General features: G+C 31.6%; 1 protein-coding gene across 1 annotated transcript; it reads right to left on the bottom strand.

The window, feature by feature from the left end:
- Positions 1 to 12,846: 12,846 nt before the first annotated feature.
- LOC107480101 (coiled-coil domain-containing protein SCD2) lies at positions 12,847 to 18,439 on the bottom strand. Its single transcript, XM_016100215.3, is given in 18 exon segments — positions 12,847 to 13,220; positions 13,373 to 13,401; positions 13,403 to 13,464; positions 13,695 to 13,735; positions 14,127 to 14,168; positions 14,486 to 14,555; positions 14,833 to 14,951; positions 15,040 to 15,156; positions 15,290 to 15,350; positions 15,437 to 15,547; positions 15,629 to 15,703; positions 16,023 to 16,050; positions 16,157 to 16,206; positions 16,413 to 16,475; positions 16,559 to 16,600; positions 16,752 to 16,827; positions 17,328 to 17,497; positions 17,778 to 18,439. Coding segments are annotated over 18 exon segments (1,701 nt in total). The 5' UTR covers positions 18,153 to 18,439; the 3' UTR covers positions 12,847 to 13,050.
- Between the last annotated feature and the right edge of the window lie 7,573 nt (positions 18,440 to 26,012).

The following is a 26,012-nucleotide window of genomic DNA, read 5'->3' as shown; positions in this document are numbered from 1 at the left end:
CAAAATTGTTAACATTTCGCTAACTCCGTTACCTACGTGGATGCTGAGGTTGTAAGCCCAAATGGTTTAGAGAGACACGCCTGCCTCTTCGCGCCTATTATACCATTCAGTGAAGGAAAAACGAAACGTTGAAGAAACAGAGCACCTCAACGCTACTTTGTTCAGTCCGGTTCTCCTCACCACACACGTCTGACACTTCTTCGAGGGTGATCACAGGGAGGGGCTACAAGGTAGTTGGCGGGTTGCGGTTCCTTGTGTTACATGAAAGATCGCACCTTTGGTCTGGCGACAGAGAGGTTTTCTTCGACAAGGTATATACGAGGAAGAAATTTTGTTTCTTGGGTTTGTATTTAGTAGTTCGATGAAGAACAAATGTCATATAGCAGATTGTTTACACTTTAGGGTTTATTTGAATTTATGTATTCCCAGAGAAATGTTCGCTGCGTACGTTAGTTAGGGCATGAATTGAATTGTTTTTTGTGACTCAATCTGTGCTTATGAATTTACTAGTTTCACTTTACTGATCTGATGTAACAGGGTGTGCATTTTTTAGGATGAGTTATTTTAGTGTCAAAGTTTACCACCATGGAAGCTTTGGTCTTGAAGGTGGGCTTTTGAAGTATTTGGGTAGGAAGACAACTGTGATAGACTACTGTAATGAAGATGAGTGGAGCCTGATTGAGGTTTATGACATAGTGAGCAGACAAGGGTATTTGAAAAAAGATATTGCAGCAATGTGGTACAAATCACTGGGAGGGAGTACAGAAGAAGGCTTAAGGATGCTGCAAACAGACAAAGATGCAATGGATATGGCTAATATTGGGGTTAGGGAGGATATGGTGGAGCTGTATGTAGTGCATAAAACTAGTGATATCCATGAAGAGGTTCATTCAGCAAGACAAGTGGAGAGAAATTCTGGCCCAAATGTGGAGGAAGAAAATGTGGGTGAGAAAGATGGAAAAGATGAATCAGATGAGGAAGAAGAGGGTAGTGATGGCAGCGAGGATGAGGACTATACTCCCAAGGATGGTGTAGATGATAGTAGTGATTCATGGAGTTCTGATTCCAGAAATGGTTATTGCTCAGAAGATAGTGCTGCTAAGGTTGTGTTTGGTGACAATGATGATGATAAGGAAGGGGCTGAGGGGTTAGTTGATGTCGACATCAGGGTAGGGAATACATTCGAGCCTGGCACAACTAAAACCTAAACTGATGCAGCAAAAGAGAGTAGGAGTGACAATGACAGAGGTAAGGAGAAGATTCCTGCAGGTTTAGGGGATGAGGAAGAGGGATATGAATCAGAAGATTTTCTTGATGTGCCTATTGTTGGTGATGATGAGGATGATAACAATGTTGCGAAGAGGTATCCTTTGCACAAGCAGCTAAAGGACATGAGTGAGTACAAGTGGGAGATTGGAATTCTTTATGTATCAAGAGAGGAGTTTAAGGATTGTGCTACTGTCTATGCTGTACATACTGGGAGGGGTTTGAGGTTTGATAAGGTTGACCTTCGGAGAGTGAAAGTCACTTGCGTGGAGGGTTGTAACTGGTTTGCATACTGTGGGAAGATGAAGAATGAGCAAACATGGCAACTCACCAGCTGCCACAACAAGCATAGCTGTTCTAGGGAGTTGAAAATTGGGATTATGCATGCAAAATGGTTGAGCAAGGTCTTTCTAAACAAAATTGCTGAGAATCCAAAGATAAAGCTCTCCACACTAATGAAGAAAGCATACAGCAAGTGGACTGTAGAGCTGACTAAGTCTAAAGCTGCCCGGGTTAAGCAGTTTGCTCTTGATGAGTTACAAGGAACGTACATAGAGCAGTATTGGAGGCTCTATGACTACTGTCATGAATTGCTCAGGTCTAACCCGGGATCTACAGTGAAGTTGCAAGTGGAGAGACCACCAGAATTTGCTTCTGAGAGACCAAAACCTGGTGTGGATTTAAGACCAAAGTTTCAAAGACTCTATGTATGCCTTGATGCATGCAAGAAGAGCTTCATGGTTTGCCGTCCAATAATTTGCCTTGACGGGTGCTTCATCAAGACACCATATGGAGGTCAGCTTCTCACCGCTATTGGCTGGGACCCGAACGACCAGATGTTGCCAATAGCCTATGCAGTGGTTGAAGCAGAGACGAAGGACACATGGACCTGGTTCCTTACCAATCTGTGTGATGACTTCGGGTATGACAAGATAAGGAGCTGCACCTTCATGTCTGACCAACAGAAGGTACTTATTTCTAAACTTAGTTTTAAGGAGCTACTTCATTGAACCTAGTATTAGTTTTAGTAGTGTATGCTGGTGTTTGAATTGTAGGGAGAAGTTCTTGTAGTGTATCCTGGTGTTTGTACTATATGCTTTATGGTCTGAGTTGTAATGAGTTACTGAGTTACTGCATTAACTGATTTAATTATGCCTAACAGATATCATGTTGATCTAATTACTGCATTAACTATTTATTGTGGGTTTAGGGCTTGGTTCCAACCTTTGATGAGCTCATTCCCGGAGTGGATCATAGATTCTGTGTTAGACATCTTTACAGCAATTTCAGGAAGAGATTCCCAGGGCTGCAACTAAAACTGATGATGTGGAATGCTGCAAAGGCTACTTATTTACAAGAGTGGGAGAGGAGAATGGCTGAAATACAGAGTCTTGATAATGGAGCCTACAACCACCTGATGGAGATACCAACCAAATATTGGTGCCGGCACAAGTTTGGGACTTGGTCTAAGTGTGACACCTTGGTAAACAATATGTGTGAGGTCTTTAACTCTATAATTGTGGATGCCAGAGAGAAGCCAATAGTCAGCATGCTTGAAGACATCAGAGTATACATAATGAGGCGTTGGGCTGATAATAGGGATCGTATAATTGAATACCCATACAGGAAACCCATTGGAAGGCCTAAACTGAAACGTAATAAAGCTGCAGATGAGAACCCAACTCGGGGAGAAGTGTCTCGTGAAGGGCAGAATCAGAAGTGCTCCTATTGTTTTGCTAGAGGTCACAACAAACGAACATGTCCAAAGAAGCGCAAAGTAGCTGCAACTGCATCGGTAAGCACTGTTACTTGATTTTGCGCTTGTTAGTTAGGGCTTCAGTTTTTTAATTGCATTTAAAGATTATGATATGAGATTCTGTTGAATAATTCTGTTATTTGATTTTGTGGCTGTTACTAGGCAAATAAAGTAGCTGGATCCACAAGAAGAGCTTCCAGATTCAAGTCTAGCACCAGCACTAGCACTATCTCAAGCACTATCTTCAGCCAGGGCTCTAAGCAATCCCAAGCTGCTGCAAAGAAGACCACAGTCACAAGGCCAAAGAGAAAATATGCTGCTAATGATGTGAGTTCACAACACTCTCAAGCTACTTCCAAAAAGCCTAAGTTGACTCCATCCACCACAAATCTGAGGGTGCTGCCAAGCCCATCGAAGAACATCAGCAAATCCCAACTGAAGTTCATGGCTAGGACACCTCCCAAAGCATGGAAAAAGATGTGACGAATATGATGTCTGATGGTTTATATTTTAAGGCTACTTGTTTATGAGTAAAGGATTTCTATTTAGTATCCTTATAGTGTCTGGAAACTAGTTTTAAGACAATAGTATGTTATTGCAGACCCTTATTATGGAGCAAACTGTGTTGCTCTTGTTTTGTTATTTTGCTTCCAACCTTTTGTGCTTGTATCCAATGACAGCTTTATGGTTAATCATTAAGTAATATGTTACAGAAATATTTGTTCCCATCCTATTGACTTGCTATATTTAAATAGATTGCAAAACCCAAAAGTTGATTTCATTCAACTCTTTCACTGAAACAACATTGCATCTGCACAAAACCAGCCTTTCTTCAACCAAAACACACAAAAACATCAATGCATTACAATATCATTGAGTTCAACCAATAGCAACTAGTTCAACATCACTATTATCTCTAAGCCAACATACAGAACTCAATTTAGCTATCTAACAAGTTTCTCCTATAACTCATCAAAACCAGCAACATTATTCTAGTGAAAGTCTGCCAAATTTGGTTGCTGTTGTTTTTTCAAACACCATTATCAGTGCAAGTGTCCATCCAACTAAAGCAACTCCCACTGCAACCATGAACCTGAACTCAACTATATCCAGTTTGCCCTTTAAATTTCTGACCTTCATTCTTAACCTAGAAACTTGTGACGGATCTTCCTCTGGTTCTGTCCATACGAAGTAGCCGCATTCTTCTCCAACATATACAATACATGATACAGCCGAGTCACACCCATTGATGGTCAAAATGCATAACTCAACAACAAATAAAGACATGGCTAAAGCTCACCCCGAAGTTAACGCAACCCCAGAACCTCCGCCCAGGATTTTCTGCAGTCAACGACGTTGCGAGCACAGGCCATTCCCCACAGTAACAGGTTGTCCTCCTTCGACATGCTAGGTTTCTACTTTGTGTGGCTTACTTGCTGCCTTGGGTCGTTTCAGATTGGCATGCTTCATGCTCCATCGTCTCTCACGCACGGGGAATCGCCCTTCAGAGGCAGTGCAGCAGCAACTGGAGCCAAAGAATTGGGAATTAGGGTTTTGGAGAGGACCCTCTACTTCACATTTATTTTTTATTTTATTTTTTTTAAAATTGAATAACGGTAACAACACATGCCCTACCACCGTGTCACATAACGTCTACGTAGGCTACGCCGTTAACGAAATGTTTGCCATTTTGACGGTAGGACAACATTGACTACATTTAGAAACGTTTGGAACACAAATAGAACGTTTAAAACGTTAGGGATAGGTTTGAGACTTACCCCAAACGTTGGGGACATAAATAATACTTTACTCTAAAAAAAATCTTGGGTTTTGTGGTTATGGGTTGTTCTTAACCAGCTTTAGGTTTTTTACTTTTTACCCCATGGTTCTAATCCATGGTTTAAGTTGTTGACCCAACTTTGAGGTTACAAGTAAATAATAAATATACCCCTTGTTGTATTGAAATTTACAGTGTATGCGCTTGAACGATGTACAAAAAATATCTATTTTTTAATATTTATATATGAAAGATACTTCTAAGATAAATTATTCATGAATATATTTATGTTATATAAAATAATTTTATATACTCTTTTGTTACTTATAATAATACTAAATAATCTATAAAAAATCACAAAGTACTTATATTTAATAAAAAAAATATCATATGTAGAACAAATAACTCAATGTCTATAAAAAAATAAACTAAAATATTTTAAAGTGGATCTTAAATATATTCAATAAATATTATCAAATTAATAATAATAATAATAATAATAATAATAATAATATATTAATTTGAGTAGTAGAAAATAATAATATATTATTAAAACATATTAACAAATAATATTCTAACTATTTAGATAAATTTAATATAAAGAAATAAAAAATATACTATATTCAAAATATTGTATTAGAAAGAATTAAGAATTATTTAAAAGATATACATAATATTTATAGAGATATAAGAAAGAATCAAGGTCATTATTAAAAAATATTATAATTATTGATAAATTTTACCGTAATTAATCATTAAAGTTAATAAATTTAATTATTTAATACATAGTATTTTTCAAAAATAGCATCAACATGTGGACTGATACTTTTACGCGTTACGTCAGTATACTTGGCTTTAAAATTTATGTTCGTGAATGGTAAAACGAAATGTTGTATATGACATTCACAGAAATACAAAAAAAAGTGTGATACCTTTTAAAAGAATATAAAATAAGAAATTAGAATTATTGATTCATGAAAATATAAGAAAAAATAATAAAAATACTAAAAAGATATGAAATAAAATATTAGAATTATTAATAAATTTTAACATAATTAATCATTAAAGTTTAATTTGCATATGATTGATTACATAATACTTTTCTAAAAAAATAGTTAAAAAGAGAGAGGCGTTTAAAATGATATCAGAAAGTGAAACATTAGCATGCTTGATCTCATAATATAACTCATTGTAGAATTAGAATTCTTAAATTATTTATTATTGATAGTTGACTCATTAAAATATAAAAAAAATCATAATAATAATAATTACTAATAAAATATAAAATAGAATATTAAAATTATTGACAAATTCTAACATAAATAATTATTAAATATTAATTTATGTATAATAAATTATATAATACTTTTTTTATAAATTGTTAAGAAGAAAAACATATACAAACTTACATCAGAATACGCTACATTAGTATGTGAACGTTAGAATATAATCTGTTATAGAATAATATAATGATTATTGATTATTAATGATTGAGTCATTGAAATATAAGAAAGAAGGGTAAAGTATAATTTTTATCCTTGAAATTTGACAAGAATTTCAAAAATACCCTTAAGTTTTATTTTGTTTCAATTTTGTCTCAAAAAATTTTTTATTTGCATCAACTATACTCCTGATTGCTAATTTTTCAAAATATTAGACCAATTTAACAACAATTTTATAAGAACAACATTCAATACAAGCAAATCAAGTATAATTTTCATGCATCTTTGTTGGATTTGTGGCTTTTTTATTAAAATAAATAAAGAAAAAACATTAATTCCTTAAATACGCATCCATGAAATTAATTCCCACAATATGCAGTTCCATCTCAAGGGAATCACCCACAAAATGGGTTTGGCTACCAATTTATAGGAACCGTCCACGAAATGGACCAGGATCCACCTCAAAGACTGCAACCACGAAATGGACAAATCAGGTTTAGCGTCCACGAATTGGATCAACACCATGGCGGTACACGCGAATTGGAAGTAGCGGGCCAGACGCGAAAAGGTTACTATAACAGAGGAATTTTTCATTGAGACTGTTGCCGGCAAGCACAATGATGATATTGCCTTGGCTCTCTTTCCTGGTGATCTTGAATGAGGCTTAAAATTTGTAGATGACAAGGAAGACATGTTCCGGAAGTATATACTCTGCTAATCTAATTTTTCTTCTCATTGTTGTTTGTTTTAAAATTCATAGTATAATTCACTTGATGGACTGTACAGTACAGATTGACAAAAGAGCAAGTAAAGCCATTGAATGGCCTTGATAAAGTGAGGGAATGGATTGAAAGTCATGGGCTGAAGCGAGCGGCAGTGACCAATGCTCCAAGACCTAATGCAGAACTCATGATCTCATTGCTTGGTCTCTCAGACTTTTTTCATGCTGTCATTATTGGTAGAGAATGTGAACATTCCAAGCCAATGCATGCATGTACGGGACCGATGCACTGGAAACTTGCAGCCTTCATCAAAAACCCAAACCATTTCGTTGCTGCCGCCATTGTTGTGCGCATTTCGTGGGCGTCGCAATGAAAATGCACCATTTCGCGTGGGCCAGCCACGCCTTGGCCCAATTCGTGGGCGCCTCTCCTGATATGCTTGACTTGGAGTTCCACGCAGATTTTGTCAGGTAATTTTCTCATTTTGTTGGTGCCTTCCCGGAGTTGGTAGCTAAACTCAATTCGTGGGTTCCCTTAAAATGGAGCTGCGTATTATGGGAATTAATTTCATGTATGCGTATTTAAAGAATTAATGTTTTTTCTTTATTTATTTTAATAAAAAAGCCTGGATTTGTCTTAAATTTTTTGAAAATAGCTATTGAGTGTATATTCGATGCAAATCGAAAATTTTTAAAAAAAATTGAACCAAAATAAAATAATTATAATAATAATATCTAAAATATATATAAAATATAATATTAAAATTATTGATAAGTTTTAACATAAATAATCATTAAATATTAATTTATGTATGACTGATTATAAATATTTTTTTATAATAAATAAATAAATAAGAAAGAGAAAATAAATATAAAATAAAGAAGTAAAAATAGAGAACTCTAATATTAATATTCACTAGCTAATAGTATTATCTCAATATAACTAAGATGATTCATATATATTTATTAATATTATATGAGTGTCGTAGCGTGCATCTATATAGAAAGGGAGAGAAATATTTTATATTGATCTTGTGTGTGTATTTTGTTTGAGGCTTGCTCTTTATTTATACACCTACCAAGTTCACTTTTTCGGACTTTATTAAATTCAATCTCTCTTGATAACATGAGCCTCCCGATCTTGAAAAATTCAGCTGCCCATGGACATCCATATCACAATACTCCTTTTTGGATGTCAATTTAGGATTATGTCTCATTAAAATCTTACTAAAAAAATCTAATGAAAAAAAACTTTAGTTAAGAAAAAAGGGTACAATATCCTTTGTGATGGAGACTGCCTCGTTAAAAATATTGTAAAAAAAAACTTAACAAGGAGAAAACCTGACCAAGAAAAAAAGAGTACAGCCTCCACCTCTTGTCGACATTATTTAATATCTCAAAATTGGCGCATCCTAATTTGATGTACCAATCATTTAAAGGGGGATTTTGGAAATAACTTTGTAAATAATTCTGTCAGATTATCACTTGAGTAGATCTGTTGGACATCAATTGTTCCTTGATTTTGAAGATCATGAGTGAAGAAGAATTTGGGAGAATAAATATACTTTGTTCTATCACCTTTAATATATCCACCCTTAAGTTTAGCAATGCATGTTGTATTATCTTCAAATAGAACAGTTGAAGCTATTTTTCTATCAGTCAGTCCACATGATGATAGAATATATTGGATTAAACTCCTGAGCCAAAAACACTCGCGACTTGCTTAATGTATCGCTAGTATTTCAGCATAATTAGAGGATGTTGCTGCTATCGTTTATTTTGTGGACCTTCATGATATATCTGTATCACCATATATGAATAGGTATCCTGTTTGGAATCTTTCTTTATGTGGATCAGACAAGTATCATGCATCTGCATAACCAATTAATTGTGACTTGGATTCATATGGATAAAACAATCCCATATCAAGTGTTCCATGAAGATATCGAAAGATTTATTTGATTCCATTCCAATGTCTTCTGGTTGGAGAGAAACTATAACTTGTAGTAAATTCACAGCAAATGATATATCAGATCGTGTATTATTAGCAAGATACATTAATGCTCTATTGGCATTGAGATATGGTACTTCAAGATCAAGGATATATTCATTTTCTTCTTTAGGACCAAATTGATTCTTTTTCACATCCAAAATCCTTACGATCATTGGGGTACTTAATGGATGTGACTTATCCATATAAAATCTCTTCAAGATCTTTCCTATGTATGTTGTTTGATAAATAAAGATCCCATTTTTTGTATGCTCGATCTGTAGATCGAGAAAAAATTTAGTCTTTTTAAGATCTTCTTCTGGACTACAGGTCAATTTGCCAGATTGCTTGCAAGTCTGTGGCAGATGACGTTCAGATCAATTTCTGGCATGTTTGCTGGGGTCTAGGAGAATAGGTCAATATTTTGTTGTAGTAGTGTGATAAGTTGTTTTTTTTCTGGTCCTTGCAATGTGTCTCTAATGTAGGTATGTTTGTCTTCGTCGTCTACCTGTTTTATTCTGGTTAAAGTGTCTGTAGGCATAGGTCGGTCTTGCAGGTATGTCCGGGGGTCTAGGTCTAGGTCCGAGTTATAAACTGCGTGAACGTACTGCTGGTCAACTTGTTTTGGAAGATTTGCCTTAAGGCTCTTGGCCTCTTTCTAGTCAGCATGGATGGTGACAATTCTATTATCCTGTGAGTAAAACTTAACATACAAGTGTATAGTGGAGACAATAGCACCAAAATTATTTAAAGAGGGTCTACCTAAAATGATATTGTATGGGCTTTTACAATCCACAACTAAATATTGAATATCTAGAGTTTTGCAATTAGGGTAATTGCCTAGTGTCGTTTGTAACCATATATAACCTCGGATTGGAACGCGCTCACCTGAGAAACCTACTAGTTCTCCAGTAGATGGATGTAGGACTTTGTCACTTCTTTTTTGTATGTGGAATAAAACAGTACATCTGTGCTGCTTCCTAGGTCCATAAGGACCTTTTTACCAATGGTTCTCATACTTGAAGTGATATAACTACAGGGTCATCAAGGTTTTGTCCCATGCTTTGCAATTTGAAGAGTTGAATGTGATTTCCGGGATGTTCATCATTGTTCTATATACCTCTTTCTGGCCGAGTTACTACATCCTCCACCTACGAAACCACCAGAGATACAATTAATAATGCCACAAGGTTGATTGGGGTTTTCATTTACCATTTTCCCCTTGTCTCTATGATTGTTGTTTGAGTTAGAGTGTTGTCCGAGGTCTTCTGTGTTTCGTCTTTGTCCTCGACTATCGATGTACTTGTCTAACAGACCTTAGCGAGCTAGTTTCTCAAGAAGGCCCGTCGCTATAACACAGTCATTTGTATTGTGCCCATATTTCTGATGAAAAGTACAATATTTAGATTTGTCCACATGTTGTTGGTCTTGATAGGTTCCAGTCTTGTTTGGTGGCTTGATCAATTTGGAGTGTAGGATGTCTTTGATGATATCCTCACTTTTAATGTTGAAGAGGGTGTATGTGTCGAATTTTTGTGTGAGTTTAAAGGATTTTTGGTCTGTCTTATTGTTCGGGTATTTGTTCCGTTTGTCTTCCTCTCTGCTAAGGTTAGGCCTTTCTACTTTTTGAATCCGTTGGAGTTCTTCTATTTCAATTTGGCTTATTACTTTTTCTCAAAACTCAGCCAATGTCTTCGGTTTTGACACAATTATAGTTTTCTAGAACCTCCTAGGGTGGACCCTGCTTTTTAGTGCATGTAGGTGGACTTCTGGATTGAGGTTAGGTATCTCTGTGGTTGTCTTTGCAAACTTCGTCATGTAGTCTTTATGGCTTTTATGCTGTCCTTACTTTATGATGCTAAGGTAGTCTGAGTCATACACATAAATCTTTGATGCAGTGAAGTTGTTGACAAAAAGATCGGCCAGCTCATCAAAACTTGATATAGAACCTGTAGGCAAATTAGAAAATTAGATCAAGGCAGCACCATCTAAAATAGTAGGAAATGTACGACAGAGTATTGGATCGAATGCATCATTCATGAACATCATTGTATAAAACTTGGTGATATGTATATTAGGGTTGCTGATTACTTCAAAAGGTTTCATCGTCGTTGGTAGGGTGAAGTTTTTAGACATCTGAAAGTCCATGATTGTCTTTTGAAAATGTATTATTCCTCTTCACCGTTGGTTTTGTGGTAGTTGTCACTATGAGCTTAGCCCCTGACATGCAATCGTCTTCATCATCTTTGTTTTCAGGATCCTTGTGCTCTCCCCTCTTACTTCGACTGTTTTGCCTTTGATGTAATAAGTCGGTCATTCGTTGATTTTCTGTCATAGGTTGTGATATGCAAAAAATAGGTGAAAAAGGGTAGAAGAGGTGAAGGTGGGATTAGGTTAAAACTTCGGCTTCATAGTGGGTGCTAAATGTTCCCATGTAGTTAGCCGGATTCGAAGCATAGCGCGTCCTCCTCAATGCTGAACTCGCTTTTGCCTAGGCTAGATGAGGTATACATTGGCTTTTCAAGAACGGCAACGGTGGACACCTGTAAAAGCATTCCAATACTCAAGTTAAAAAGAGAATCTGAGTATAGTGCAATTTATAGTGAATAGCGTACCTCCTTTCTTGTTTAAGTTTATTTATTTCTAAGAATGTTATGCTTTAAAACGGTTATCTTGCTAACCTAGGATCTTGTTTATCGATGTTCAACCATTTTCGGAAATAGTTTCGTTGTAGTTCTGACTTCGTGCGGCTTGCTGGGCACGTTTTAGTTACCTTTATTTTAGTTTCGATTTATAGGTAGGTTCAGTTCGAATTATAAGTAACGGATCAAGAGGAAACTTTAAAAAGCATAGTAAAGTATTTAAATTACTTCATTTACTTGCATTGAAAGACAATATAGATATAGGAGATTCAGATAGAAGAAAAAGAAGGAATGAGATTTAAATTGAGAGTACGCAGTCAATTGTATAATTTGTGTGGATGTTCAATGATATTGATATGTATATAAAAAAAATGTTTGCAATTAGACGAAGTATTATTTTGGTAAAAAGTCAACTCAATCCGATTTTCAATTTTTGAAAATATGGCTCGCAAGATAAGGCTATATATGTTTTTGCCGTAGTTTCGGTGTCTCCATTTAGTATTGGAAGAAATGTACTCGATACATATTACACGGTTCTTTATCACCTAAACTAGTGTAGGTCTTAGTGTGCACATGAGATCTTTTCTCGATTTAAATGGCGATAATGGTGAAGTTCTTTAAAAAGTTAATTAAGATATAAAATTTTAATTAATTGTATTTGATACTTATTTTGTACCTTTTGGCAAATATATTTGAACGTATATAATTTAAAAAGATTTTAGTATTAATTTTAGTTTTAAAAAATATTAGATTTTAAAATTTGCAGCCAAAACTAGTTTTAAAACCAGATTTATGGTAAAAAAATTGGATTAAAAATTGAATGAAAAATAAAACTGGATTCAAAACTCAATTTTTTATATAAAAAAATATAATTTGAAAACTGAATTTACAAAAAATCGAATTTAAAACTAAAATCTTTTTTTATATATAAAAGTCTGATTTGAAATTGAATTTCAAAAAAAATTATTTAGAATCGATTTTTAACAAGAACTTGTTTTAAAATTTTAAAGCAGCGCAAGCCGTGAAAAAACGATTTTTATTTTTCTAAACCAATTTACCTTTTAAAATTCAGTTTCAATTTGATTTTTGAATCACAAAAGTGATTCTAGATTAGATGCAGTTTATATTTTTATAAAATCCAATCCTTGTCCACCTTATCGCTTAAATGAATTTGGCACCTAAAATTATATAGTACCCATCCTCATTCGATGGTCAGTGGACTCTAGCAGCTAATACATTTGGCAATGTATAATGTATTATGTATATTATATGAGACTACGGAAAATTTTGATTGATAGCTGCAAAATTCAGCTCCAAGTCCTTTTGTCGATGTCATTATTCATTTATATAGGACAGAAGATATCAGGATGCCCAGCAGAAAAAGAAAAGGATATAAAGAAGAAAACATTAATATACATGTGTCAAGAATCAATAAAAAATTAAGGTGCTCCCACAATCAGGACGATGCATCCGACTTGATGGAAAGCTTATCACTATCAACTGCTAATCCTGGTGGCTGATGGCTATCAACGGCCAATCTTGGTGGCTGATCGATTTCCTTCCGAGAAGCTTCCCATAGTTGTTGTTCTATACCCAGCTTCCTCAACTCCAGCAAACCTCGCTCAACTGTAATGAAGCAAAATGCGCGAGTTTCATAAGAAATATCATCACGTTGTTCTTTCAAGACTACTTAATTATTAACTTGAGAATATTATTAACATGTTTAGCCTCTTCAGATATCAGAATCACATAAGATCACAAGAACGACAAGAGCTTACCATCAACGGCATCATGTGAAGTTGGTGACTTCTGCAATATCATCTTCCACACCATAGAATAAAGCTCTTCTCCAGAAATACGTTAGCCAGGCCTGTAAAAGTTGGAGTTATACGTGCATACCACATGCTTTAACAAATCCATCTTGAACAAAAAGAAAATTAAACAAGGGCAAAACATGTTATATTGATATAACTCATTATTAATTTTGTCAAACGAATTAGCCAAAACAGAGGGTTACATAAAATGAGGCCAGATACTATGATTTCAGAGAACCAAGACAGAGTGGCAAGTATCTTAATCTTATAAGTACAAGCAACAAACCTCTTTGAAAAGAACATCCTCTGCTTCCTCATCACTTAATTCTGGAGGGAAAAAGGAAAACGTAAAAACAACAAAGAACCGTCAGGTCATCTACTAGACATATCATCTTTGAGTGAAGAATCAGTAAATGCAAGCAAATCTGTGCCACATATATTAAACCTGTCCCACATACCATAGTCCATATAATAACCTTTTTTTTTTCATGGCCTACAAGTATGCCTAGTAACCAGTTCAAATACAGCCAGCCGAGAAGAAAATTTTTCTTTTAGTTTGTAGATGCCATGGGTGGACTCATATTTCTCACTAATAGTCAAAATGAGAATATACCATGCAATCTCAATATAAAAGTACCAAATTCTAGGTCTGTATTGTCAACAATTCAACATAACTACGTCAAATTCAAAACACAACAAAGGCTGATAACTTTCTTACCAAATGCTTCCACAAATTTGGGATCACCTGGTGATTTGGAATCTGATAAGAATAGAAACATGAACATTAATACAACACTTATCTTCTAACAGAGATGATTTTTCAGTACCAGACAGGTCTAAGAAAATTTTTAAAATTCTTTACAAGTCAAAATTAAGACATAACCCTCTTAAGCCAAAAAACATCAAGAACAATTCAAGATTAAGACATGCCAGATTTATGCCTCTAGGCAAAAGAGGGAAACAACAAGAACAACTACTCAATTAATATGGCACACCTATGTCCCATTTGAGACAATAGAATAGGAAAGTGATGTTGGCAGACAAGATCATATGATGATGTTATATATATATACATACCTAAAATGGAATGTCGAACAATATTTGGACGTTTGTGTTGGCCTAATGCAAGAACAACAGCATCTTCAACCTACAAAATCAAATTCTGTCAAAATCAGAAGTCAAGAAGAAGGGAAAAGAATTAATCATTAATAGAACATCAGAAAAACCAGTTATGAAAAGGGATGTTTCATTTCAACATAACATAGGATGGAAAGGAAAGGGTATGGCTTATTGGCATCCCCATTTCTTGACAAAATAATAGGCATCAAAATAGACTTCATCTTTATTAGAATGTCCAAATAGAAAACGTGATATTAGAGAACAGAGCAAGGAAAGCAAAAGTCTTTATAACATCAGTGAAGAACCTTAAGTGAAGCAAGCTCCCTCAAACCCATCTCCACCGAAAGCATGCTCTCAATGTTTCCTTCCCCAGCAAGATCGCTCAAATCACGAACAGGTTTACTTCTATCTGGATCATCAGAACCTGATATATTCCCTTTCTGTTAGACTTCATTGTAGCAAATTTAAGATAGGAAAATTGCATCTAAAATTTAGACCACCAACACACTCACTTTTGTTCCAAGATTCCTCTTTAGCTTTTTGTCCAGCAGAGATGACAATTTCAAAAGGAAGAGGAGCTAGAGAAGACCAATATTCATGCTTCGATATTGCTACATCTGCACATATGCCTATAAAGCATGGGAGGAATATGCCCAAGAATTACAAGAACAGGAAAGTTAATATGTGAGGGAGATTTTGAAAAATATCCTTTTGTCTAAGTATTCTTCTGTAGACAATAGATATCAATACTGGCTTTGTTACCATGTTTTACAGCAAGACCCCAGTAGCGAGCAAGCCAGCATCTTTTCAGAACTACTTCCTCCTAAAGACAGACAAAAGAATGAATAGAGTTAGAGATTGATAGGAAAATAGAAGGCCGTGAATTCTCATTCTCGTAATAAAACAAACCATTTCTTCTTGGGTCAAAATCATTCTCTGTGTCATTGTGCGGAGTGCTTTTGCTTCCACTTCAGCTTCTTTCTGTTGTTCTGCAGCAGCTGCAGTATCATCTTTCAGGTTCTGATAAAAGAAAAATAAGAAGGCGTTAAATAAACAAAACACGAATAATAATTTAAAGAAAAATACTTCCTTCGAGATCACCTGAATTTCAACACGAAGAGCATTCATTTCCTCCTCTCTCCCACCCTGCGCTTGTTGGGCAGCCTTTAGAGCAGCCTGCAACAAGAATAATGAAATGACTCAGTCTAAGAAAAGAATTTCCAATGAAACAGCACTGATGAGCTCATTGCTAAACGCCCGAAACTGAAGTAGTAAACTATTAGAATCAGAGCTAGGGAATAAAAATATCAAGGATTATATAGATGGCTGCATGATTCCATAACTGCCTCTCAGACGCATTCGTTTACACAAGAAGCAACCATGCAAGCTCCTCCATATTGCAGGAAGCCTTTCTTGATAATATAGCATGTCAAACTTTCAATCTCATTTATTTGATATTTTTGTCACATTCAATATTTTATTCTTTTGCACACACCTCTCTTTGACGCAGAGCAGCTTCCTTCCTGCAAATATACCATGCAATTAAAAAAGAAAAAATTAAAACTAACCCAAAACAAAAGCTCTAAAGTCTAACCAGAACTTATTTAAAGGATTTTAGACCAAGTTTACCTAGCCACCCATTTGGTTTCCATGGATACACCTTCTCCAAGAGAAGCAACCTGCCAAAAACAAAAGGAACAAGGACATAGATGTCAGCATATGAAAAGTAGAGATATGGAGAACATATTAACTTCTATTGTTGAATGTAGACCAACACTAAGATTGCTTATAAAAACATACTAATCCAGAATCCTATATTAAAATTGTGGTGTTAAAACAAACTTGTTAGCTTTGCAAATCGGATTAATTATCTAGAAAAATTTACCTGTTTCTCAAGCTCCCTGGCTCTAGCTTCTACCTCCTCTCGTTTTTGCTCTGTATATCTTAGCTGTAAACATAATGAGGGAGATGTACTCAATATTGCATAAAATGATCATAAAATCAATTTTGCTTGGGTGTGAAGGAGCATACCTTCTCTAATATGGTCTCATTCTCTTCTTGTAGCATATCGAGCTGCAATATCAATATAATCAACTTCAAAAACAGTCCTTCAGGGATTCCAATACAAAATTCACATAAATATAACGTAACAATAAGCATAGCCAATATATGAGTTTAAACTTTTATACAGAAATTTACTCATGTCAATACTATATAACTATACTTCATCACGGAGTGCAGAAGCTTCACGTTGATTCCCGCTATCTGTTGGCTTATGTTGCCTGATATCTAATGGAAACCTGAAATTGTTAAACACCAGTTAAAAATCAAAGAAGCCTGAAATGTCAATATTAGCCACATGGCCAATAAACTATAATTAATAAACCCATCATTTCACACACATGCACCCACAAAACTGTAGATATATATGTAGTTATATTACTTCAGTGAATAAAATAAGGGTTTGAGTTCATACATACATCAAAAGCATAAATTCCATGAAAATGCAAAAGGTATTATTAAAAAAAAAATAAGAATCTGTATGTTCAATATTACGACATCCATATGAAACTAACTAGAAAATATTGGACATTACGAGATATTTTTATATAATTTTCTCTTACAGTTTCTCTCAATAAGTTTATGAGTAGAGAACAAAAGGTTTCAAAAACTTGTTCTTTTAAACATCCAACAATATAGCTTTATACTATTATTAGCTGAACCTGAAAATGCCAGAAGCAATATCACTCAGTAAATTACTTTAGCATCAAGAATATGAGGAGTTGAAAAATTCAGCTACCTTTTGTCTCTAGTTCTATTGGTAGGAGGATCAATTGGAGGTACAGCCATCGGAGTTTGAATTGTGGATTTACTTGGTGGCACTATCGATGTTGAACGTACGGACACTGCCGGCCTTCCAGCTGATGTTGAACGTACTGAAACATTATGGTCCAAGAAATTCCGACCTAACTAAAAAATCAAAAATGAAAAATCCAACCTGTTACTAACTTAACTATGAAACCTCCAGATTATGACTAGAAACCAGCCTAACTGAATTCAAGTTTCACGATATCAGCCAAATTCAATTTCAAAAAAAAAAGAGAAAGAGAGAGATAACGGACACCATCAGTTCGATATTACAGCTAATAAATTCAAAACACTTGCCAACTTTCATGCCATAATTCAACAAACGAGTTCAAATAAGCACAGTAAATGAAATAGCATATGAAGCAACCATTAAAGGAATTACCGCAGGAGATGGAGATCTATTAGGCCTAGAGGCAGAAATCGGAGGGATGGCCATGGAATTGAAGCCGTTCTTACTGCTGGTACCGTTGTTAGAGTGAGAAGAGAGAGAAGGACGCCTCGGAGCACGGAACACGAGATCATCGTCGTCTTCGTCGTCGTCGTCGTCGTCGTCAAAGGCCGTCCTGGAAGCCATGACCTGAGCAAGACGTTGTGCGGCCGCTTTCGCGGCAACGTTACGATGCTTCATGGTGGCGGAGGGACCGAGACGCGAGTTAGGATGAGACGGCGACATGACCGGCGACGAGGAGCCAGTGCTACTGGAGTCGACGCTCCACTGGCGCGCATAAACCGGACTATCGGTTCTTCTCCGATCCATCACCAGTCGCAGTGAGAATACGTATGGTATCGTTGACGAACGACAGACGGAATTCCTGGGAGCTAGATTTTGTTGGGGAAATTTTGGGACGGAGAGGTGGTGGAGCTGAAGCTTGTTCGAGTCATTGTTGACTCGCTGGTCTGACTCGGACGGGGTCCGCGTAACGTTGGTGAAGTCGTTTTGTGCAGTTGTGCTGTGTCGCGTGGGTTGAATTAAACGACGGCGTTTCACTTGTGAGAGGGGATTGCGATGACGTGTAATGGAAGTACACCTGTTTTCTGCTCTTTCTGGGAGGAAAATGTATTTTGGCGGCGCATTAAACGGAGTCGTTTCACATATAAGTTCACCTAAATAAGTTCTTGCTAAACCGCAATATTTACCCACAATAGTCAAAGTGGATTTCCCCACTTTATCTAATTATAAGTGTAATAGTCCGTGTTATACACGTGATAAAATTAAAATTAAAATTTTAAATTTTTTATTAAAATTAATTTAAATTATAATAATTTAATTAATATAAATATAACATATTATGTATTATTTATTTTTTTTAATCTAATATTAAATATATTAATTCAAAAATAGTTATTAATTAGTTTTAGTAATTTACTTTTTTTAATAAATCAAACATATATATTCAATGTGATTATAAATAATTTAGTAGTACTTAGATTTACCAATAATTTTTTATATATTATTTTATTGTCAAATAAGAACATATCAAAATCAGCTCAAAATAAATAATAAATTATTAGAAAATTCTAATGCACAAAATTCTCTAATAAACAATAAATAATTTAAACCCACTAAAAAATAACTCAACACTTTTCTTTGATACCCGCAAAATATATACCTGAAATAATATTATATAATGTTAGTATACAGTTTTACAATCATCGATCGTATTTACTATACGTGACTCCTTCTTAAAAGTTATTCTACGTGTGCAGTTGAAAGATAAATTACTGAACTTTATTTTATTTTTCTAAATTACTATAATTATGCATTATTTATTAAATGCTACTTGTAATATAGTTGTAATATTGTAATATAATTATAATAAAGATATTTTTCTAAAATAAATTTAGAAGAGAGAATAGTACTTTCATTTTAGAGGGAAAATGAATTCATGAGGAATTGACACTTCACTTTTATTAGTTGATAATGTATTAAATATTGATTTTATATAATTATAATAAAGATATTTTTCTAAATTAGTATAATCATGCATTATTCGTTAAATGTTAATTGTAATGTAATTATAATAAAGATATTTTTCTAAAATAAATTTAGAAGAGAAAATAGTGATTTCATTTTAGAAGAAAAATGAATTCATGAGAAATTGACATCTCACTTTTATTAGTTGGAGAAAAAATATAGTTTTAGTATATTTATCGTTATTATATATTTTTCTCTAATCATATATCCACTGTTTTCTTTCCTTCGTTTCAGCATTTTGAATCTGGGTTTAACTTGTCGTAGTTCTCACTTCTCAGTCATTCTATTAGATGTAGTTGATAACTATTGAAATTTTTTGATTAACATAGGAGAAAAATATATTATTATATGAGAATTAATATGAGTATATTTTGTTATTAAAGACACAAATTTAATGTAAAATAAAATTACACATAAAAAAGCAAAGAAAATAAAATTAAAATAGCAAAAACGATAAAAATATTATTTTTACAATTTTGTTTTGTCATTTTTATATATAGAAGATTAGAAAATAATAAACTTTTAACTAAATTAATTTTGTATTTGTTGTATTCAAATTAAATAAGTAATAAGTTATATTATTTTAATTTATTCCTTAAATTTATATATCATAAAAATCAAATCAATTTACATAATTTTAAATTGTGTGATACTTAAATATCTAATCAAATAAATTAGTTGATATAATTAATGCATCATAATGAATTGTATTTAATGAGTTAAACAAAATAAATTAAGAAACACTCTAGAAACATGCTAAGATTGACTCTATTATTAAATGCAAAAAAATTGATTTTTATATAATAGAATCGATAATATAATAGACGGCGAGAAAGAGAAAGATAAACATTTTAGATCTTAGGTTATTTTATTTGGATGTTGTAATGTGGGTATCACATTATTTTATTTAGTCTACCCTATGGATCTTTTTACAACTTTATTTCAGTATCAATAGAATTTCACTACCTTTTAGTAATAAATTAAAATCCAAAATAAAATTAAAAAAAAGGTAAAGAATATAAAATTATTGATTGAAATTTTTTTTATTATAACAGGTATTTTTATTTAATATACCAACATCATATAAAATTAATCGTAAAAAAATATAAAATATAAATAAATATACAGAATTAAAAGATAAAATTATATTTGTTATCTCATTTTTACTTTTAGCAGCACAATAGAATATCATGTACTCAACATAATTTAAGATGCAAATTATAATTAATTATACTTTTTATTTTAAAATATTTAAAACTAATCTTAATATAAATAAAAATAATTTAATATATTAAATAAATTAATAGAGTAACATAAGTTAACTATTTTTTTATTAATTTTGTTGTTTTTTTTACTACCTTTAAAATTACGACTTTTTTTTAAAATTTGACCGTGAAATAAAATTAGAGTTGTTGGTCTACACTATTAAAAAAAAAATACTATGCAATTACATTTATACATATAACATGTTCCTAAATTTTTATATGCTAAACTTAAGATTCTGTATTTATTTGTTTATGCCATAAATAAGTATTATTTACAATGATTCGTATTGATTTAAAAGTTTAAAAATTTTTGTACGTATTAATTTTATATTTAATATTAAAATATGAAAATTTACTATGTTATTTTACTATTAATGTATGTAGTATTACATTATAAAATATAAAAATTAAAATGATTATTATATAGCTTAGATGGATTGAACTAAATATCAAAATATGAAAGAGAATAATATTATTAAATTTTAGTAATTTTAATTAGTTAATAATATAAAATAAGATAGAAGTGACTATTTATAATTTAATAATTTTGGTTGATTAGACTAAAAAAATCAAAAAATACTCTAAATAAAAAGCCAAATTAACTTTAATATTAAATTCATTAATACGATTTTAATTTTATATAATAGTTAGATAATAAATTAGTAAAAGTAAATGGAATGATGACTTTAATTAGTATTTGATAAAATATTCATTTAGAATAATTAAAAAAAGTAAAAGTATGATATTATTAAAAATAATATATTTTTATATTTAAAATATATTTAAATAAAATATTTGTAAAATATAAAATTTAGAATAACATAGCTTCATGAATATTAATCATTAATCAATTATGAATTAACATAAAATTATAATACAATTTATTGACGAAAAATAATCAAAAATTAATATTAATAAATATAAAAATCATCCAAACACTTTGATTAAAAATATGAGTGGTTAATTATCATTTATTATTAATAATATTTTGTTCATAACTAAAACTAAAAATATAATTATTCAGATTTAGATTTTAGAAGAATAAGCGTATAAGTAATTTAACAAATAATCTATTTTATCATGCATATTATAAATTAATGAATTAAACTAATTGATATAATGAATTATAATTAATTAATTGGTATAAATTATAATAAATTATATGATATTTAAAAAAATAAAATAAATAAGAAGAAAATAAAAAGAAATAGAAGAGATAAAAGACTACAATAAAATAAATTAAGTGTGAGGGTTTTATTTTTTTTTTCAAATTTTATATCACATCCGTTTCAATAATAATAAATAAAAATACATCAATTTGATATCTAAGAGAAAATGATGAGATAAAATCATAACACAATTTTAAAACAAAAGCTTAAATTAAACCATAATATCATTGCACAACACAAATTGAAAGTAATTTCACACTATAATATACCACACAAACAGGTAAATGACTAAAGCTTAATTATGGATTTTTTTTTATTTATGCATACATGATAACACCATGGTCTATAAATGCTTCATGAATAACATATCATATATTGCTCTGAATGATGAGCATGGGAGTTGAAGAGTGTGTGGTGGTTTGTATCCACGATAGTTGACTTCTTGCGATGATGCCTCATAGAAAGAAAAAAATTGTTGTAAAAGACCTAATGAAAGAGTAATTGGTAAATGAATGATATTTTCTTCTAGCATATATGGTCTTTTATAATGGTAAAATAAAAATAGAAGGAATAAAATTTTATATTTTTATATTCGGAATAGAATTTGATATTTATCGTAATAAAATTAAATAACTAATCAGTTATAATTCATGTATTTAAATAAATCAAATAAATTAAATAAAAATATTTTTAAGAATTAATCAAATCAGTTAGTTGATACAAATAATTAGTATAATTGATTTTATTTGATTTATTGAATTCAAAAAAATAAATTAGAAAATAATTGATTAAATTAATTAGTTGATATAATTAATTTATTATAATTGATTGGATTTAATAAATTAAAAAATAAATAGGAAAACATATGAGACAATGATTTTTTTTAACTAAATTAATATGTATTTATTATATTTAATCATTATAAGTAACAAATCATCTATGCTATAATGTACCTTATAAATTACTGAATTAAAATAATTGATATAATAAATTACAATTATTTGATTGATATGAATTATAATAAATCGTGTTATATTTAAATATCTAATCAAATCAATTAGTTGATATAATTAATTTACTGTAACAAATTGTATTCAATGAATTATAAAAAATAATATTAAGAAACACGCTCAAAAATAGTGACCGATCCAAAAATTTTAAAACAGTAGAGGTAAACATATAGCATATAAAAATAATAAAAAATATTTATAAATATATAAAAAATAAATAATATAAAAATATTAAATATTAAATAATTTTTATGTAATCATTATTAATATTAATATATTGATAAATAATAATATGGTTATTAATTTTACATTAATTATAATATAATTATAATAAAGATATTTTTTATAAAATAATTTAGAATAGAGAATAAGAAAGTTCATTTTAGAGGAAAAACGGAGTCATGAGAGATCGACATCTTACCTTCATTAGTTAGGAGAAAACTCAATTTTAGTAGATTAAGTAAATTTGTCGATTATGTCAGAAATTAATTTAAAAATAGAAAAAATGGTGTAATTCAATCATATAGGATCATAGTGTTTTATGCAGAATGCGAACTGCAAAAATTTAAAACTACAAAATATAATGTATGTTTGTTAGTAACGACCATTTAAAAAAAGAATTTACTCAGTTACATGAGAAAGACTGCATGCTTGAAACGTGTTCTTAAGTCCTGCTCGTTTGATTAAGTTTTTCGTGTGAAAAAATAAAATGTAATTAGTGTTTTATAGCTGTGCAGACAAAAACGCTTATTGCTCCATCTGCGTTTCGCACAACATTGTGTTGAGCTTCTTCATGCGTGTGAGAGAAGGCGAATAATTTGAACTTCTCTTCTTTTCTTCTTCTCTTCTTATCATTAGCAAAACTTTTTTTATTTTTTTAAATTTTAAATTAATTAAAATAGTTCGTGATTTTATATTAGCTGTGGAATATATTATTAAATATCTGAATAATTCTTATATATAAATTTGAGGCAAATACTAATTTGATATTCAAAAAATTGTGACACTAATAAAATAGTAATTGATTTTTGTTGTTGACAAAATAGTCCCTAAATGATATTAAAAATTAACAAGTGTGCCCATGAACTCGCCGAAATATATGTCCGATGAAAATGATGCTGAGGTTGAATTTTTAATTGATTAACTCAATCCACCTTGAAAAATTTCCGTAACTATAATCTCTCCCCTCTCCAACAATCCCCGTAACTGTAATTGCCCCCCTTTTCCAAACGCACTCTCTATCGCCGATACCGTATGATCGCCATCTCATCGTTGGATCCTCTGCGTTTGTCAGCTCTTACGTCGTCTGTTACTTTCGTCTGTGTTGAGTCATTCCTGCACCTTGTCTCTGCGCCTCCTTTTTCTGTGTTGAAGCTGTCGTCTTGACTCTGTCGTAGCTCGCCTTTTCTGCCTCGCATATGTTTTTGTATGTCGTCTCTCTGCCGCTTCAAGTTCGTCTTTACGGGTTGATCTGCTTCTGTGACTCCATCTCTCTCACTAAATCAATTTGCCTTCTCCTCAAGTTCGTCACGTTCGTCTAGTTAGCATTTTTACCGTTCTTTTCTCAAAACTCTATTGTGGTGTCTAATTCGTAGATTTTTATTATCTATTCATTCTGTCTTTTTTGATTTTTATTCTCTTAGGGAATCAATTTATCTTTTTCTGATGTTTTTAATGAATGTGATGGTTTTGATACTAAGATTGATTGCTTGATTTGATTTAGATTTAAATATGGATTGTGATAGTGTTATATTTGTATCAGTATGGTTCTGAAAGAGTTCGTTGGGAAGAAAAATTTGGAAAAAAATTTAAAAAATTTTAGAAAAATTTGAGTAAACTTAGTGTGTTAAGGAGGGGGAATCTTTTGCTAGATTAGGGTTCAGGGAGGATTTTGCAGGTTTGGGACAATTCATGATCAAGAGAGCGCATTGGGGAAGGAGGGGATTAGGGTTCCAGAGGGGAGGGGTTTGGTGTTTTGATTTTTTTATGATGGATTGGGTTGTTTAATTAAAAAATACAACTAGGTATATACATTAATAAGGCTGTCATTTCAGCAAAATATGGTGGCCAACTCAACAGCATTTTTATCGGAGATATGCTCCAACAAGTTCAGGAGAACGCTTATCAAATTTTAAGTTCTTTCAGGGACCATTATGTTAATAACAAAAGTCAGGTACGATTTTATCAGAATTAAAATCTTTCAATTACCTATTTAGTATTTATCTTTATTATTAATTTTTTAAATTTTAAAATAAAAAATTAAAATGTAACCTCTGTTTTGTAGTATTCAAAATAAAAAAAAAGAAATAAAACACAACTTGCTTTTGTAGGTTGCATATTTAAAAAATATTAAACTCCTAATCATAACCTGCATTTTATAAGATTTAAATTAAAAAAAAAATCAAATCGTAAGCCATATTTTATATTGATATTTTATCCGTGTCTATTTCATTGTGTAACACTAATTTTCTTTCTATATTTAAAAAAATAAGTCGAATTATATTTACATTCATAAAACAATACTTCAAATGACAATGAATATTGTCATTATATTATTTTAGTGTTATATAGACTGTCATGACACATTTTAATATCAATAGGTATATTTTTCTTTTTTTTTTTAAAAAAATATCTTTCATTCAATTATACATAAATTAAGTTTTAATTGTTAAAATATTATTAATTGCCAATTATTCTTCTGATCATCTTAATTTTTTTATATTAATACATGATTTAGTGTTTAAATATCTAAATCAAGATATATTAGGTGTGAAACATGATGATGTATTAATGTGACATATTATAATGCGTGTTTAATTTTTAAAATAATTAATTTTAAAATGAATCATGGATGAATGAATATAGATAAAGGAAAGGAAATTGATGGTAAAATAGTACTACGAAATTTTGGGTAAAGAAAAAGAAGAAAAAATTTAAAATGATGAAAAAGAAATAAAAATAAAAAAAGGTTAATAAAAATGAGATCAATTATAAATTATTTTAGAATTTGATGTTACTTGAGAAAAAATGTGAAAAGTTGATATATAAAGCAATTAAGAAAAATTAATTATGGCATTCAAAAGTAATTTTTATATTGTTAAAAATTGAAGTATGTAATATATAGATGGAGGTGTTGGTTGAGTGAATATTACCTGAGTAGCATTTTTGTTTCTAAAATTAGTTATTGAAAAGAATGGC

This window comes from Arachis duranensis, chromosome 3 (assembly GCF_000817695.3).
Source record: "Arachis duranensis cultivar V14167 chromosome 3, aradu.V14167.gnm2.J7QH, whole genome shotgun sequence".
Lineage (NCBI taxonomy): Eukaryota > Viridiplantae > Streptophyta > Magnoliopsida > Fabales > Fabaceae > Arachis > Arachis duranensis.
The sequence above is the reverse complement of the archived record's forward strand: the minus strand, read 5'-3'. Positions and strand labels throughout refer to the sequence as shown.